At 38.8% G+C, this 15,484-nt stretch overlaps 1 protein-coding gene across 1 annotated transcript in view; it reads left to right on the top strand.

Moving 5' to 3' along the window:
- SND1 (staphylococcal nuclease and tudor domain containing 1) overlaps positions 1 to 15,484 on the top strand; it is a 438,972-nt gene that overhangs the window by 48,854 nt on the left and 374,634 nt on the right. The window contains exons 6-9 of the mRNA XM_050782556.1: positions 492 to 583; positions 1,227 to 1,385; positions 2,921 to 3,027; positions 5,642 to 5,732. Of these exons, the coding sequence (XP_050638513.1) occupies positions 492 to 583; positions 1,227 to 1,385; positions 2,921 to 3,027; positions 5,642 to 5,732 (449 nt within the window). The remainder of the gene's footprint in view (positions 1 to 491; positions 584 to 1,226; positions 1,386 to 2,920; positions 3,028 to 5,641; positions 5,733 to 15,484) is intronic.

The raw sequence follows: 15,484 nt of genomic DNA, 5'->3' as shown, positions 1-15,484 counted from the left end.
TCTTTTTTCTGAATATTTTTGACCTGTGGTTGGTTGAATCCATGGATGTGGAACCGATGGATACAGAGGGCTGACTGTTATGTGTATTTATGTGCTATATAGTTTTTGGCCCGGTTTTGAGACCTTGCTAACTGCAGACTCAGTAAAATAAGATTTTTACCAATCTTAAGTTACTAATTGTTTTTTGTTGGGCACCTAGTACTCAGGTGAGCATCCTAGCTTATGGATAACAAACCTTCAGTGTGAGCCACGAGGTTCCAGAAGGTTCAGAAGACAGAGAAGCAGGCCTAATCTGCATTCCTCAGGAATCCTTTGTGCAAGAGTCTGCTATGTAAACCCTCACGATCTGCCAGCGCATCCTTACTTTTCAGAGGGAGGCTTTCTCAGGGATTTTGGGGAGAGGAAACTGTGTTAAATGCAGTTTGATTGGGCAGTGGTTATCCTTGTTAGGACGTTTGCTAAGGACTTAAGCTGTTTATTCTGTCATGCAGCTATCATCGAGCATGTGCGGGATGGCAGTGTGGTCAGGGCCCTGCTCCTCCCAGATTACTACCTGGTTACAGTCATGCTGTCAGGCATCAAGGTCAGACCATACTCTTGGCTATGTGGTGGGTATAGAGTTTGTGGATATTCAGTGATGGATTCTTCTACTTGGGGACTTTGGATCTGCTGTTTCTTCCTAATGTGGGCCATTAACATTGACTTTATACTTGTTTTAGTTTAAACTTCGTAGTGTGACAGTTCTAATTGGACCAAATAACTTTATTTATTTATTTTTTAAAGTATTCTGGGTCTGGAATGGACTGTGCTTAGGGTTGTTGAGTATGTAAACTTAGAGAAATGGAGCAATGAGAGGCTATGAAGTTTGCTGAATATGACTTGCATTAAGCATTGATGTAAAATATTCATTTTGGTTTTTAAAAAATCTGAGATTAAAAGCTAAGCACTGGCAAGTCTTTTATTGGTAAGAGGCCACTTTTTACTGTAATTAAAATTATTGTCCTCACGATAATGTGAGTTTTATTATCTATCTTTGCCAAGAAGTCTGAGATGATGATATTTCCAGTCCATTTTTACCAGTGTGTTTTAAATTAGAAGGGCTGATTTAAGACCTTCCTGAGTTTAGCTTCATGGCATGTGTGTTTTTTGGAAGGCTTAGTGTGGGGTGAGAGTGCCTAGCACTCACATTTAGGCTGCATTACTCACTTACCTTGCCTTTGCTTTAGTGCCCAACTTTTCGACGGGAAGCAGATGGCAGTGAAACTCCAGAGCCTTTTGCTGCAGAAGCCAAATTTTTCACCGAGTCGCGATTGCTTCAGAGAGATGTTCAGATCATTCTGGAGAGCTGCCACAACCAGAACATTCTGGGTACCATCCTTCATCCAGTGAGTGTGTCTGTGCAGACTGGGTGGTGATGGGCTAGGGATCATTTGGGGTTTGAAGAACAGGAGTTTGCTTCTCTCTCTCTTCTTTTTCTCTGTGTTTAACATCCATTAAAATGTTGGCTGGGCGCGGTGGCTCACGCCTGTAATCCCAGCACTTTGGGAGGCCAAGGTGGATGGATCATGAGGTCAGGAGATCGAGACCATCTGGCCAACATGTGAAACCCTGTTTCTACTAAAAATATAAAAATTAGCCTGGCATGGTGGCATGTGCCTATAGTTCCAGCTACCCAGGAGGCTGAGGGAGGAGAATCGCTTGAACCCGGGAGGTGGAGGTTGCAGTGAGCCGAGATCATGCCTCTGTACTCCAGCCTGGGTAACAGAGCGAGACTCTGTCTCTAAAAAAAAATATATATATATATGGCAAGATTATTATTAATATCTGGTGATTTTTGAGGCATTTTCTAGGGAGTTATCATTTGTCTTACAGAATTGGACAATTTTCTCACCTTTAGGAAATTAATCTCAAGTGTTAGTGGGTTCATAAGAGGAAGAGGAACTTGATCACATATTTATCTAACTGTTTGGTCCTAGGGGTTGCTACATTCATTAGAAGTAGAACTGGAATTTGTAGAATAGGGTTGATGAGGTCTAGAAGTCAGCTAGCTAAAGTATTGGTAGATCAATGATGAGGAAACTGAGGTATGGAAAAATTATTTTTTGTATTCCAGGCTTTGTATTCCAGGTACCTTCTAACTCTGCTTTTAGCAGGGAATAGGTTATGTTCTTATAGTTGCGATTATTGGATGTTTTGCCCTATTGTGCATTTTGATAGTTGGGCTATTCTTAGACATAAGATGGCCTTCTTTTTAACACCTAAATTTGAATGGATTTTCATTATTGTAACCTGTGTCCAATACAGAGTTAAGCTCCTTATTCTTTGGCTAGATAATTCTTCCATGATGGCAGTTGTGGGAGGTTGAGAGGCTTGGTTTAGGGTGTGCCAAGGTCATGTCTGTTTCTTCTGGAGTGCTGTCTGGCTGTGCCCTGCCAGATGGCTCTGTGTCACGGTAGAGTGTGAATTTTAATTCACTGGGCACAGTGTAGCTTCCGTTATTCCCCGCTCAGCCTGTTCTTCAGCTCTTATGAAAGGGGAAGGAAGTGCTGATCTTAAGGGAAGGAAGAATAAGGTGTAATCTCTATTAAAGATTAACATCCTCCTCTGCCCACAAGAAGAGCTATTGAAATGTCAATTCCCTTCAATGCCACTAGCATTTATCCTGCTCCTATTAAGTGAGTTATTATGGTGGATATTGTGGGGATACGAAGCCAAGGCTGTTGAAAGGAGTCTCAGAGTGACATCTCTCCCATCTTAGGAGTGGTTTCCTAGTGAGAGAAGCTACCCAACTGTAAACAAACAAACAAACAAACTGCAGACTAGATTGTGACTATGTTAATTGTGTCAGAAATCTAGAGAAATGGATTCTTTTGCAACAGAGTCTAATCTGCACCTGCCTCTCATGTATCTTGTTTTTCAGAACGGCAACATCACAGAGCTCCTCCTGAAGGAAGGTTTTGCACGCTGTGTGGATTGGTCGATTGCAGTTTACACCCGGGGCGCAGAAAAGCTGAGGGCGGCAGAGAGGTAAGGTCTGTCCTAGAGGCCTTCCAGCTATGGATCTTGTTAAGGATCTTTAGGGAAAGAAATCTGGTGATTTTCTCACACCCCTGTGTGTCAGTGTTCATTTTACTTCAGTAAAGGAGTAGGGCAGTTCCTTATGGAGGAGTGACTTAAATATTGGTCTTCAGGTTCAGTCTAATTGAATGCTGGATAGTAAGGACTTAGAGTCTTCAGTTAGACATTTTTCTTCACTTGATTTGCTTTTTTAATGTTTTCAGGTCATTTTTTCCCAAGCCCCTTGCTTAGGTTCTGGGTGTTACACATTTGAAATGTAATAAACTTGAAGCTTATTTGAGAAAGATGAAGTTGTTTATCAGCTGCTCCCAAACAGATAGACAGGAGCAGGGGTATGGTGGAAAGACAGAGCCTGTGGGTTTTAAACCAGGACCATTCAATATTGTTGTGAGGACTGTGCCCTAACTTATTTAAAAGTATGTTTCGGTTATAAATGCTAATATAACCCTGAGATGTTACTGGTGTGTTTTTGACTTGTTGCCTATCATTAAAGCAGATATAGGAATAACTTGTTTCTAGAAAACTGCATGTAGAAATTCCAAATATTAGTTGCCATTTCAACTGTCAAGGTCAAGATATAGATGTAGGTGAACTTTCTCCATTTGATGGGGTAGATGGAAGAAAATAAAGCAGGTAGCAACAGTAGATGAATGGCAGTGATGCTCAGGAAAGTCTGAATCACTACCTTCTATGATACATTTAAGCAAAGACAACACACAGCTGATGACAATAGTCCACTCTCAAGGCTTGCTTGCTGTATGACTTGTTTCGAAATCTTAAAGTTATAATGGTCTTGATAACTACTTTTTTGTGACTGAGATATACAGCTAAGAAATGTGCAATGACCTGAATGAATAACTGTAATATTTGTTCCATTTCTTAGGTCTTTTTCATCCTTCAGTATCTATAAGCAGAAGTATTTGCAAGTTTTTATAAAAGTAGATATTAATCTAGGCCATTTGATATGGCCCATCTGACATGTATATTGTCTGATGGAAAAAAACAGTGATTGCTTAGAATTTTTTTAATGTTGTTCTACAGTTAAGTTAGAAAGTTATAATAACCATATCAAGTACAGTGTTCCAAATACCCTGATTTTTCTACAATGGTCAATTTCTTTTGTTTGGTTCAGAGAATCCTGTTATGTTCGTTAGTATTCTAAATTAATTTGATTTTTTTTTTTTGCATTCTTTAATTTCTTGCCCTTTTGTTTTTGAGACAGAGTCTTACTCTGTCACCAGGCTGGAGTGCAGTGGCGCCATCTCCACTCACTGCAACCTCCACCTCCCTGGTTCAAGCAATTCCCCTGCCTCAGTCTCCCCAGTAGCTGCGACTACAGGCGCACACCACACCCGGCTAATTTTTTTTTTTTTTTGTATTTTAGTAGAGACTGGGTTTCACCATGTTGGTCAGGATGGTCTCGATCTCCTGACCTCATGATCCACCGCCTTGGCCTCCCAAAGTGCTGGGATTACAGGCGTGAGCCACTGCGCCTGGCCCAGTATCTTGCCTTTCTTTGAAGAAAGTGAATGCATTGAAAATAATATCTACATGTTATATGACATCAGTAGAAGATTTTATGGATTTTTGGGGGAAGTGCTCATCATTAAAAAACAGGCTTAGACCAGAGAATGCAAATCATATTTCGATAATATGTGATTACTTGTCTGCTGTTTTGCATGCTATATTTGAGCTACTTGAATTGTAGGTAAAATTGCATCCTCTATATTGAATTACTTCATGCATTTTACAACTGCTATATCCTGCTATTTGTTTTTCTCATTTTACTGCTTCTCTAAAACAAAAGATTGCAATACTGTTTTCAGAAACATGTATCCATGTATTTCACTGCACATGTATTCACTTATTTGTAAGTGGTTTAAGACAGCTGTTCATTGATTTTTTTTTTTTTTTTTGATCTTTGCACATATTCCATTCATAGTCTGGCTCAGAAAATATCTACTGGGCAGAATACTTCAAGATAAATTTCTGGCTACATAGGTTTTTTTTTTTTTTTTTTTTTTTTTTTTTAACTCTTGTCAGTGAATTTTATAAGGATTTTGTTCATTTTCTAATTATTCTATAGATACACAGTCGTGACAGTTTTGTTCTTATATATAGGATTTGGTAGCTGGTAACCTTTCTATAATTCAGATAGAAATTGAGCAAGTCTGTGCTTTTTAAGAAGTATGTTTGTTTAGATGTGTGGGTTCTTCCCATTTAAGAGAGCAGTTACTCTCTGTTTGTCAGCCTAATTTTTGTAGTAGCCACCCAGGAGATATTGGATAAACCAGAGTTAATAATGAAGGTGGACTCGAACCATCTAGGCTCAAAAAATTGTATGCCTGGACCATAGTCCTGGACCATAGTCTCCCAGCTGTGGGTTTACAGTATATATATGTATCATGCGTGTTTTCATTTACTCTCATTTACAGGTCTTTCTTCTGGATATGTCTATAGGGTAGAGTAGGATGCTGCACCAACTGCGCTCCCATGGTAGTGGTGGATTCCATTTGCTGACTTAGTCTGTCTGAATGATCTTGCATCCTTGCTTTGTTGCCAGGTTTGCCAAAGAGCGCAGGCTGAGAATATGGAGAGACTATGTTGCTCCCACTGCTAATTTGGACCAAAAGGACAAGCAGTTTGTTGCCAAGGTGAGTCATTCTCAGCATCTTGATATGCATAGTGGACACTGCCAGGCGAGTAATAATACAAGGATTTGAACAATTAGAAATGCTGAAGCTCTTGAAAATTTCAAGGCAAACCAGTAGGGGTGTGTGTGTGTGTGTGTGTGTGTGTGTGTGTGTGTGTGTGTGTGTGTGTGTGTGTGTTTATTGTAGGGGGCTTAGAAACCATTAGACTATTTAAATTTCTTTGTAAATTAGCTAACTTCAAACTAGCTTGAAATATCTCTCATATTTTAGGACTTCTTTTTTCTCTGCTTAGCAAATAGCATTGTCTTAAGATTTCCTATGTCCAAGTACAGATGGTCCCTGACTTATGCTGGGTCGACTTAAGATATTTTGACTTTACAATGGTGTGAAAGCAATAGATATTCAGTAGGAACCACATTTGGAGTATCCATACAGCCATTCTGTTTATCACTTTTGGTCTAGTATTCAGTAAATTAATCAAATGAGATCTTCAACACTTTATTATAAAATAGACTTTGTGTTAGATTATTTTGCCCAATTGTAAACTTATGTAAGTGTTCCAAGTATGTTTAAGGTAGGTTAGGCCAAGCTATGATGTTTGGTAGGTTGTATTAAGTGCACTTCCTTCCTGCCTCCCTGCCTCCCTGCCTGAAGAGAGATAAATGCATTTTCAACTTACAGTATTTTCAGCTTATGATGGGTTTATCAGGAGTTAACCCTGTTTCAAGTCAAGGCGCATCCATAGCTATATGACCTCAAGTTTCTCTTCTGTTTTGGAGCTCTTGGTTTTTTTGTTTTGTTTTGTTTTCCCCAGAGAGTTCTCCATTGATGTGTCTTGGGATAGACTGCTTTGAAGGAAACTGGAGCTAATTATCCTTGGTGGTATCAGCAGTGCTGTAAAAATGTTTTTTCTTAGTTGCATGGTTTTGTAACTTGAGTAGCAGATCTGTTATCTGTGTCTTCCCAAAATGCTGTAATGTTTTCCAGCCTATTTTTACTTTTGCCAAGAGATGCTAGAAGTTTTGTTTTTATGGGCTAAAAGTGGTTAAGTGCCAAATTCTTGGACTGAGAGGTGCTGTCTCCCTGTCAACTAACCATGAGTTTAGGATGGAAAGCCACTAGGTGGCACTGTGAGCCTGAGAAATCCTGCGACTGTCTTAGAATGGTAAAATTTTAGCAACCTCTGAGGAATTGGCTAAATTTCTTCACTCTTTTTTTACGATGCCCAAAGTAATAGGTCACAGAGTGGTCTAGTGGCCTCTTTCCCTCTTTTTGTAGGTGATGTCCAGGCAGCTGTGAGATTAGCCATAATCATTCCTTTTGGTAGGCATGGGTGGGAGTTGCCCCTGGTGGGATATCCTGGCATCCTCCAGGTCTTGATGCAGACTGTGTGAGGCGTGTACCTGTGTGGACACTTGGACATGGGTTGCTCTGCCTACTTGGAACTCACTCAGTTGTGCTTATGCTTCCCGTAGTGTGTTCTGTGTTAACATAGCTACATAATGAAAGGATGATTTTTCACCCAAAAAGGGAGGCAGGCCTTCAATTTTTTGCCATCTTCACTTTGAGAGGCTGTGACATTACTGATGTAGATGAGGCATGTGAGGATCTTAAAACCCTATTGTGTTCCTACCAGCCTTTCCTCGATTAAAACTGAGTTTGTAGAAAAACCTAGAATATTTTGAAGAGTTTTGGGCCTTGGCTGGTTGGGGAGTTAACTAATGTACTGCATAAGAACAAAATTCAAAGGATTTAGATTATTGAGCTTTGCATTTATCTTAAATGTGACTTTACTGGTAATTTAAAAAGGGAAACCTACCTATAGGAGAATTTTTTCCACTTTTAAAAATCTAGGATCTGGCTGGGCGCGGTGGCTCACACCTGTAATCCTAGCATTTTGGGAGGCCGAGGCTGGCGGATCATGAGGTCAGGAGATCGAGGCCATCCTGGCTAACACAGTGAAACCCCGTCTCTACTAAAAATGCAAAAAAATTAGCCAGATGTGGTGGCGGGCGCCTGTAGTCCCAGCTACTCGGGAGACTGAGGCGGGAGAATGGTGTGAACCCAAGAGGCGGAGTTTGCAGTGAGCCGAGATCGCGCCACTGGACTCCAGCCTGGACGACAGAGCGAGACTCCGTCTCAAAAAAAAAAAAAAAATCTAGGATCCTAGAATCTGTTTTTTCTTTAAAAGAGAGCAAGGCTTTTATCATGACAATGAAGTTTTATTCATTACAGTGCCAAAGTAGAGGAGATTGTCCCTAGGAATCATCTGATTGAGGATTGTGAGGAATAACCAATCTTCTGTAGAAATTGAAACATAAATTGAGGCTATTTGGGTGTATGTCTGCTTAGAGGGTAGAGAGAAATAGGTAGAATTTTTAAAACTTACTGACTTTTAAAAATTCTTTAGCATTAGTTTTGCTTTTAAAACAGGAAAAAACATAAAGAAGATAAGCATAAATACCCGTACTACATGAAACACTATCTTGGCCTTGTTTTTTAATTTTTTTTTTTTTTAACAAAGTTGATCATAGTGTCCATCTCAAGGTTGGCAAACTATGGCCCATGGGCTGAATTTGGCTGGGCACTTGTTTTTGCATGATCTGTGGATTTTACATTGAAAAAAAAAAAGGATTTTGTGTTAATAAAAAATATATCATGGCATGTGAAAATTATGTGAAATTAAATGTCAGTATCGTAAATAAATTGGAACATAGCTATATGTGTTCGCTTGTGTATTGTCTGTGTCTGTTCTTGTGCCATAATGGCAGAGGTGAGTATTTGTGATAAAACTGTGTGGCCTGCAAAGCCTTAAATATTTGTTATCTGGCTTTTTACTTAATAGTTTGATGATCTCTGATCTATACCAGTCCTACTCAAAATGCCTTGATAAAGTGACATAAGGAGCTTGGGCCAGAATGTAAATCAAGGCATTGCTTCCTTCATCAAGAAAAGCTTACTACAAAAAAAAAAAAGAAAAAAAGTCAGCAATGTTCTTAGTGATGTAGTTGATTAATGCTCTAGTACAAGTTCCTTATCTTACTGCAGACTGGCAGCCACTTTGAATAGCACTGATCTGTACTCTTTTGTGTGTAATTTTTAAGTTTGCACATTTTTATTTTTAATACAGAAAATTAAAAATTTTTTATAGGCTTACTAAAGAATGTACCAGTTCAATTTCACTCTTCCTTGAGGCAGTCACTTTCAACTCTTAGCTAATTCATCTCTGAATAAAACATTTACATGGCTATTTCTTAATTTTTCAGTTTTAGGTACAACTCCTTTCCTTCATACCATGGAAGAGGAGGGCTTAGTTTTTTCATATAAGCACGCCTACTCATGTGGACGCACAGTGCTCTTACCCAGTTCTTCCAATATGATTATGTCATAATTTAGTTAATATTCTGTATTTATTTTAAATGATAATCACCACTGTGCTATATAGCATATTATGGCTACTTTTAGTTTTCTGCACAATTTTTTTGTTTTCCCTGGAGTTAATAATTGTTAAAATTTACATTTTTTATACACTTATTATTAATTCAACCTCCAAACTCTGTCTAAATCTCCTCCCAAGAGGAGATTCATTCTGTCTGCTAACACTATCTTGGAGCCTTGCAGCCTGCATCAATCTGGACTGGTTTCTCTTTTTGCCTGTTTTAGAGCTGTCATCTTTGGATTTCTTCACCATTGTCTTGGGGGATTTCTTTGCCTTACTCTTGGATTGGGGCTAGGATTGCTGGATCTCACAGCTTCCTCTATAATTTGCTACTTTGTTTTAGTGGCACACATTCTCTAACTTCATGGCAAAGAATGCTTGGGAGGTAAATTTTCTGAGACCTTTCATGTTCATTCTCTACATACACTTGATAGTTTAGCTGGATATAGAATTATTTTAGAAGTCATTTTCCATTAGAATTGTATCTATCAGTATTGCTCCACTGTCAGTAGTTATCAGAAATTTTTTTTGATTTCTTTTTTCTAATGGATCTGAAACCTTCCTGATTTCTCATCCTTATATGTGTTTTTTCTTTCTGAAAGGTTTTAGCAAATTCTTTTTGATCCTAGTATTCTAACATTTCATAGCGATGCACTTTTGTTTATCTATATGTGAGCATATTATGCCTCAATGTTTGGTTGTTTTATTCTGAGACTTTTTCTCTCTCTTTTGTTGGTTTCCATCTAGAATCTTTGTTCTCTTTTTTTCTAGAACTCCTGTTGTTTGGTGGTTGGATTTTGTGGGCTCGTCTTTCAGTTTTTTTCTCCTATTTTCTATCTCATCTTCTATTCTTTTTAGATTTCTTTATAGTTATCTTTCAGTAGTGTTATTGACATGATACTGTTTTATTTTTTAAGAGCTTTATTTGTTCTCTGCATGTTTCTCTTTTACTATTATAAAAAGTAAAGTTTAATACTTACTTCAGAGATAAAAATAATCTCTTAGCTTTCTGCAAAATTGATTTTTTTTTTTTAATTTCATTTTTCCTCCATACTCGCTATGTTCTTCAGGCCTCTCCTCTCCCCTCTTTGGGTTATTTTGGTCCCTTATTTTTCATATTAGAGGCTTTCCTCAGATATTTGCTGAGCCTTGGTTTTCTGTCTTATTTGAGAATGAGATATTAAAACACTGAGTTTAGAAGCAATGACCCTAGTGTGGGATATAGGGTATACATATTTGTTTGTTTTTGAGACAGGATCTTGCTCTGTCACCCAGGCTGGAGTGCAGTGGTGCCATCACAGCTCACTGCAGCTTCAACCTCATGGGCTTAAGTGATCCTCCTGCTTCAGCCTTCCGAATAGCTGGGAGGTTCACGCTAACACACCTGGCTAATTTTTAAATTTTTTGTAGAGACGGGGTCTCCCTATGTTACCCAGGCTGGTCTTGAACTCCTGGGCTCAAGCGATCCTCCCACCTTGGCCTCCCAAAGTGCAGGGATTACAGGTGTGAGCCACCGTGCCTGGCCAGGGTATACATCTTGAAATCCATCTGCTTCTTACAAAGATTTGAAACCATTCATCGTTTTTGGTCTCATTTTTGTTTGCAATTGAGATGCTTGATTTGACAGTTTCTGAGTCTTGGCAGATTAGGGAGAGTGGGACTGCAGTATAAATCAGATTGGCTATTGTGTTTTCTCGCCACTGTCTCAGGATTTAGCTTTTGTGAGTCAGTGGAGTAAGTTACTACTCATCCATCTGCTTTCCAGCTTCCAGAGTTTTGTTGCAGTGTTCTCTCTCATTATCTTCTTCCTTTTGAGCTTATGTATAGATAGGTTATACAGATTCATTTTTTTTTTTTTTTTTTTTGAGACAGGGTCTCGCTCTGTCACCCAGGCTGGAGTGCAGTGGCGTGATCTTGGCTCACTGTAAGCTCCGCCTCCCGGGTTCATGCCATTCTCCTGCCTCAGACTCCCGAGTAGCTGGGACTACAGGCGCCTGCCGCCGTGCCCGGCTAATTTTTTGTGTTTTTAGTAGAGATGGTGTTTCACTGTGGTCTCCATCTCCTGACCTTGTGATCTGCCCGCCTCAGCCTTCCAAAGTGCTGGGATTACAGGTGTGAGCCACCGCACCCGGCCTCAGATCCCTTTTATCTAGAGGTGTTTAGAGAGGGAACCAAAATAAAGAGCTTACTTCTTTAATTGATGTGTAATATTTCAACGTAGGCTGCACCATAATATTTTAAATCAGTCCCCAGTAGGTTTATATTCATGTAGTTGAGAATTTTTTTCATTATTTAGAAAGTGGAAGAAATCTCCAACTAATTGGCAGTTATTTCCTTAGAAATGATTTGGCTCACATTTGCCAAATATGTCTATAGAAATATTAACCAGTATATACCACTAAGTGTGTTCATTTTCTAATATGTTGTAAAACAGAGATTGGCCAGCTTTTTCTTAAAGACCACATTGTAAATATTTTAGGCTTGGTAGCCTTATGGTCTCTGTTGCAACTACTGAACTCTGCCATGGTAGCAGGAAAACAGACATGGACAGTGTGTAAACAAATGGTTGTGGCAATATTTCAGGAAAACTTTATAACAATATGAAGTGGGCTGGATGGCCCTTGGGCCATAGTTTGCCGGCCTTTGTTGTAGAACACTGGATATCAACATATATCAACATATATTACTTTTTATAACCTGGAAATCAGCAGCAGTTATATATCATTTTACGTGATTTAAAATATCTGTTAGTGGCAAACAGTTTTTTTCAGGGAATCCTAAAAAGGTTCTAAGGTACCTGGGACCTTCACATAGTCTGAAAGTCCTGCAAGTCTTCCCTGAATGATTCTGCTTGTAAAGATCATGTGATTGTAAAGCCCTAACAAATAGTGATTCCCTCTTCAACAGTCACGCTGTTTTTTAGGAATTAATTGTACAGGGCCTCGCTAAAAACCTGAAAAGCCTGCAGAGGGTAACCTATGGCCTCTAACTGGGTGCCTCTGGGGCTCTACAGTTGATTTCTGGAACTGAGGCAAAGCTGTAGGTCAGAGTGCCAAGAGGCTTAAGCCTCAGAAATGTGAAACTCGACGAAGTATTCTCTGATACATGTAGCCTATTGAAAGACTGGTTCCCTTTGTCTGCTTAAGCAGTTTTACTTCTTGAGGAATGGAATGCAAAGGAAGGGCTCTCCTTGTCTCTTCAGGTTAGCAGAGAAGCATGTTCACTTCACAGCGATTAGCTGAGCTTGCCCAAGACTTTTGTGCCTGTCGTGGCCTGCCAGTTCCCTCCCTGCCTTCCCTGTGGCGTTTTAGCTGATCTGTGCTGTTTGTAGCCATATGGTCCCCTGAGCACGTGGCTTGGCTTCCCTGTTCCTGCTGCTGGATCCTTGGGCATTGCAGATTTCACAGACCTGAATAACATTGTTGTGGGGGATGGGAGAGGGATGGAGTGGAAGCTTGTCCTCAAGAGGTATCTCCTTACCACCCTGCCTAGTTAGAGGCTTGTTGCTTGGTTCTCTGTACCTATATATAGATTAAGCAAACAGAGACCTGAACTAGGTGCTTAGAAAAGATGTAAAAGAACTAGAAGTGGTTCCTGCCTTCAAGGAGCTTACCTACTAGGGCTTTGTCTAGGAGCGCTAAGTGGTTAACTGGCAGTGGTGGCCAAGTCCAATTTTGGAGATCAGGGTATAAACTATCCATGGGTACAGTAGATTTTAGAATGTATTTGCTTTTGTCCTGATAGTTCTTTGCTGTGCTTCCAGTCATAGCTCTAGATGGAGTTCATTATCATGTCTCTGAAAATTTTTTTCCTCAATTTTTTTTATAATGACAAAATTCACAACATAATATGTAATATCTTAACCATTTCTAAGTGTAATATGTAATATCTTAACCATTTCTAAGTTCAGTGGTATTTATATTCATATTGTTATGTAACTATCACCACCACCTATCTCTACAACTCTTCATTTTATAAAACTGAAACTATACTCAATGACAATAATTCTACATCCCTCTGTTTCCCCTCTTTCTGGCCCTGGCAACCACAATTCTACTTTTTGCTTCTGTGAGTTTGACTACTCTAAGTAATTATATAAGTGAAATCAGAGAGTCTTTGTGTCTTTGTGACTGGCTTATTTCATTTAGCATAGTGTCCTCAGGGTTCATCCATGTTGTAGGATGAGTCAGAATTTTCTTCCTTTTTAAGGGTGAAAAATATTCCATTGTATGTGTATACATTTTGCTTACAACCTGTTCATCTGTCCATGGGGACACACTTGGGTTGCTTCTACAGTTTAACTATTATGAACAATGCTGCTATCAACATGGTTATACAAATATCTCTTTGAGACCCTGTTTTCAATTACTTCGAGTTTGTACCCAAAAGTGGAATTGCTGGATTATATGGTAATTGTATTTTTAAGTTGTTGAGGGAATTACTATACTGTACCATTTTACGTCGGTGAATGAGGATTCTACTTTCTGTACATCCTCACCAACATTTGTTATTTTCTGGTTTTGGTTTTTTTTTTTTTTTTTTTTTTTTTTTATAGTGGCCGCCCTAATGGGTGTGAAGTGATGTCTTATTGTGGTTTTGATCTGTATTTCCTTAACGATTAGTAATGTTGAGCATCTTTTCCTGTGCATTTGCGTATCTTCTTCGGAGAAATGTCTATTCAAGTCCTTTGCGCATTTAAAAAAGAAATTTCAACTTTTCTTTTAGATTTGGGGGTACGTGTGCAGGTTTGTTATGTGGGTATATTGTTTGGAATAGGATCCAGTCACCTAGGTCGTGAGCGTAGTTCCCAATAGGAAGTTTTTCAGCCCTGGCTCCTTCCCTTACTCTCCCCGAGCTCTAGAAGTCACCAGTGTCTATTGTTCCTGTCTTTAGTCCATGTGTACCCAATGCTTAGCTTCCACTTATATGCCTCTTTGCCTGTTTTATAATTGAGGTTTTTGTTTTTTTGTGGTTGAGTTTTAGGAGTTCTCTATATATTCTGGATATTAATCCTTTGTTGGATATATGATTGGCAAGTATTTTTTCCCATTTTGGGGTTGTTGCACAAAATGTTACTTTGTTGCACAAAATTTTCATGAAATCTAACTTGTACTATCATTGCCCATTCCTTTGGTGTCATATTTGAGAAATCATTGCCAAATCCAGTGTTGCAAAGTTTCTGCCCCGTGTTTTCTTCTAAGAGTTTTGTAGTTTTATAGCTCTTATATTTAAGTAATGAATCCATTTTGAGTTCATTTTTAGTTTTGGTGTTACATAAGGGTTCAACTTCATTTTTTTTGCATGTGGCTATCTAGTTTTCTTAGGACCATTTGTTGAAGACTGTCATTTCCTCATTGACTGGTCTTTGCACCCATCTCGAAAATCATTTGACTATATATGCAAGGGTTTATTTCTGGATTTCATTCTGTTTCATTGGTCTGTATGTCTGATTTTTATGCCAGTACCATATGGTATTGATTACTGTAGCTTTGTAGTAAGCTTTGAAATCAAGAAATGTGAATTTTCCTGCTTTGTCCTTTTTCCGGATTGTTTTGGCTATTTAGGGTCTCTTGAGATTTCATGTGAATTTTAGGATGAGCTGTTCTGTTTCCATAAAAATAATCATTGGGATTTTGATAGGGGTTGCATTACATCTGTAAATCACTTTTGGGTTGTATTGACATCTTGACAGTATTGTCTTCCAGACCATGATCATGGGACATGTTTCCATTTATTGATGTCTCTAATTTCTTTCAACACTGTTTTGTAGTTTTCTTTGTACAAGTTTTTCATTTCCTTGCTTAATTCCTAAGTGTTTTGTTCTTTTTTGATGATACTGGAAAAGGAACTATTTTCTTAGTTTTCTTTTTTCGATTGTTTATTGTTTGTGGAAATGCAGCTGATTCTGTGTGTTGACTTTATATCCTGCTACTTTGCGAATTCATTTATTCTAACAGTTTTTGCGGAATTATTAGGGTCTTTTATATATACATCATCTGGGAACAGTGATAATTTTATTTCTTCCCTTCCAATTTAGATGCCTTTTGTTTCTTTTTCTTGCTGAACTTCTTTGGCTAGGACTGTCAGTAGTATGTTAAATGGCAGTGGCTCTCTGACATGGTTTTTAAGCGAGGATGCAGCTGAATATTTTTGGCATTATCTGGATTTCTCCAGTGTATTCTCATGTGGTAATATGGAGAGAAATAAAAAATACCTTCCACTTCCTTGCCTTTTGCCATTTGACTTTCAGTTGAAAAGGAAGTTCTGGAGATTGTCTCACTAGAAAGGTGGGCTCTGCTGAACCAAAAAGGGG

This window comes from Macaca thibetana, chromosome 3 (assembly GCF_024542745.1).
Source record: "Macaca thibetana thibetana isolate TM-01 chromosome 3, ASM2454274v1, whole genome shotgun sequence".
NCBI lineage: Eukaryota > Metazoa > Chordata > Mammalia > Primates > Cercopithecidae > Macaca > Macaca thibetana.
This window is presented reverse-complemented; position numbering and strand designations above follow the sequence as displayed.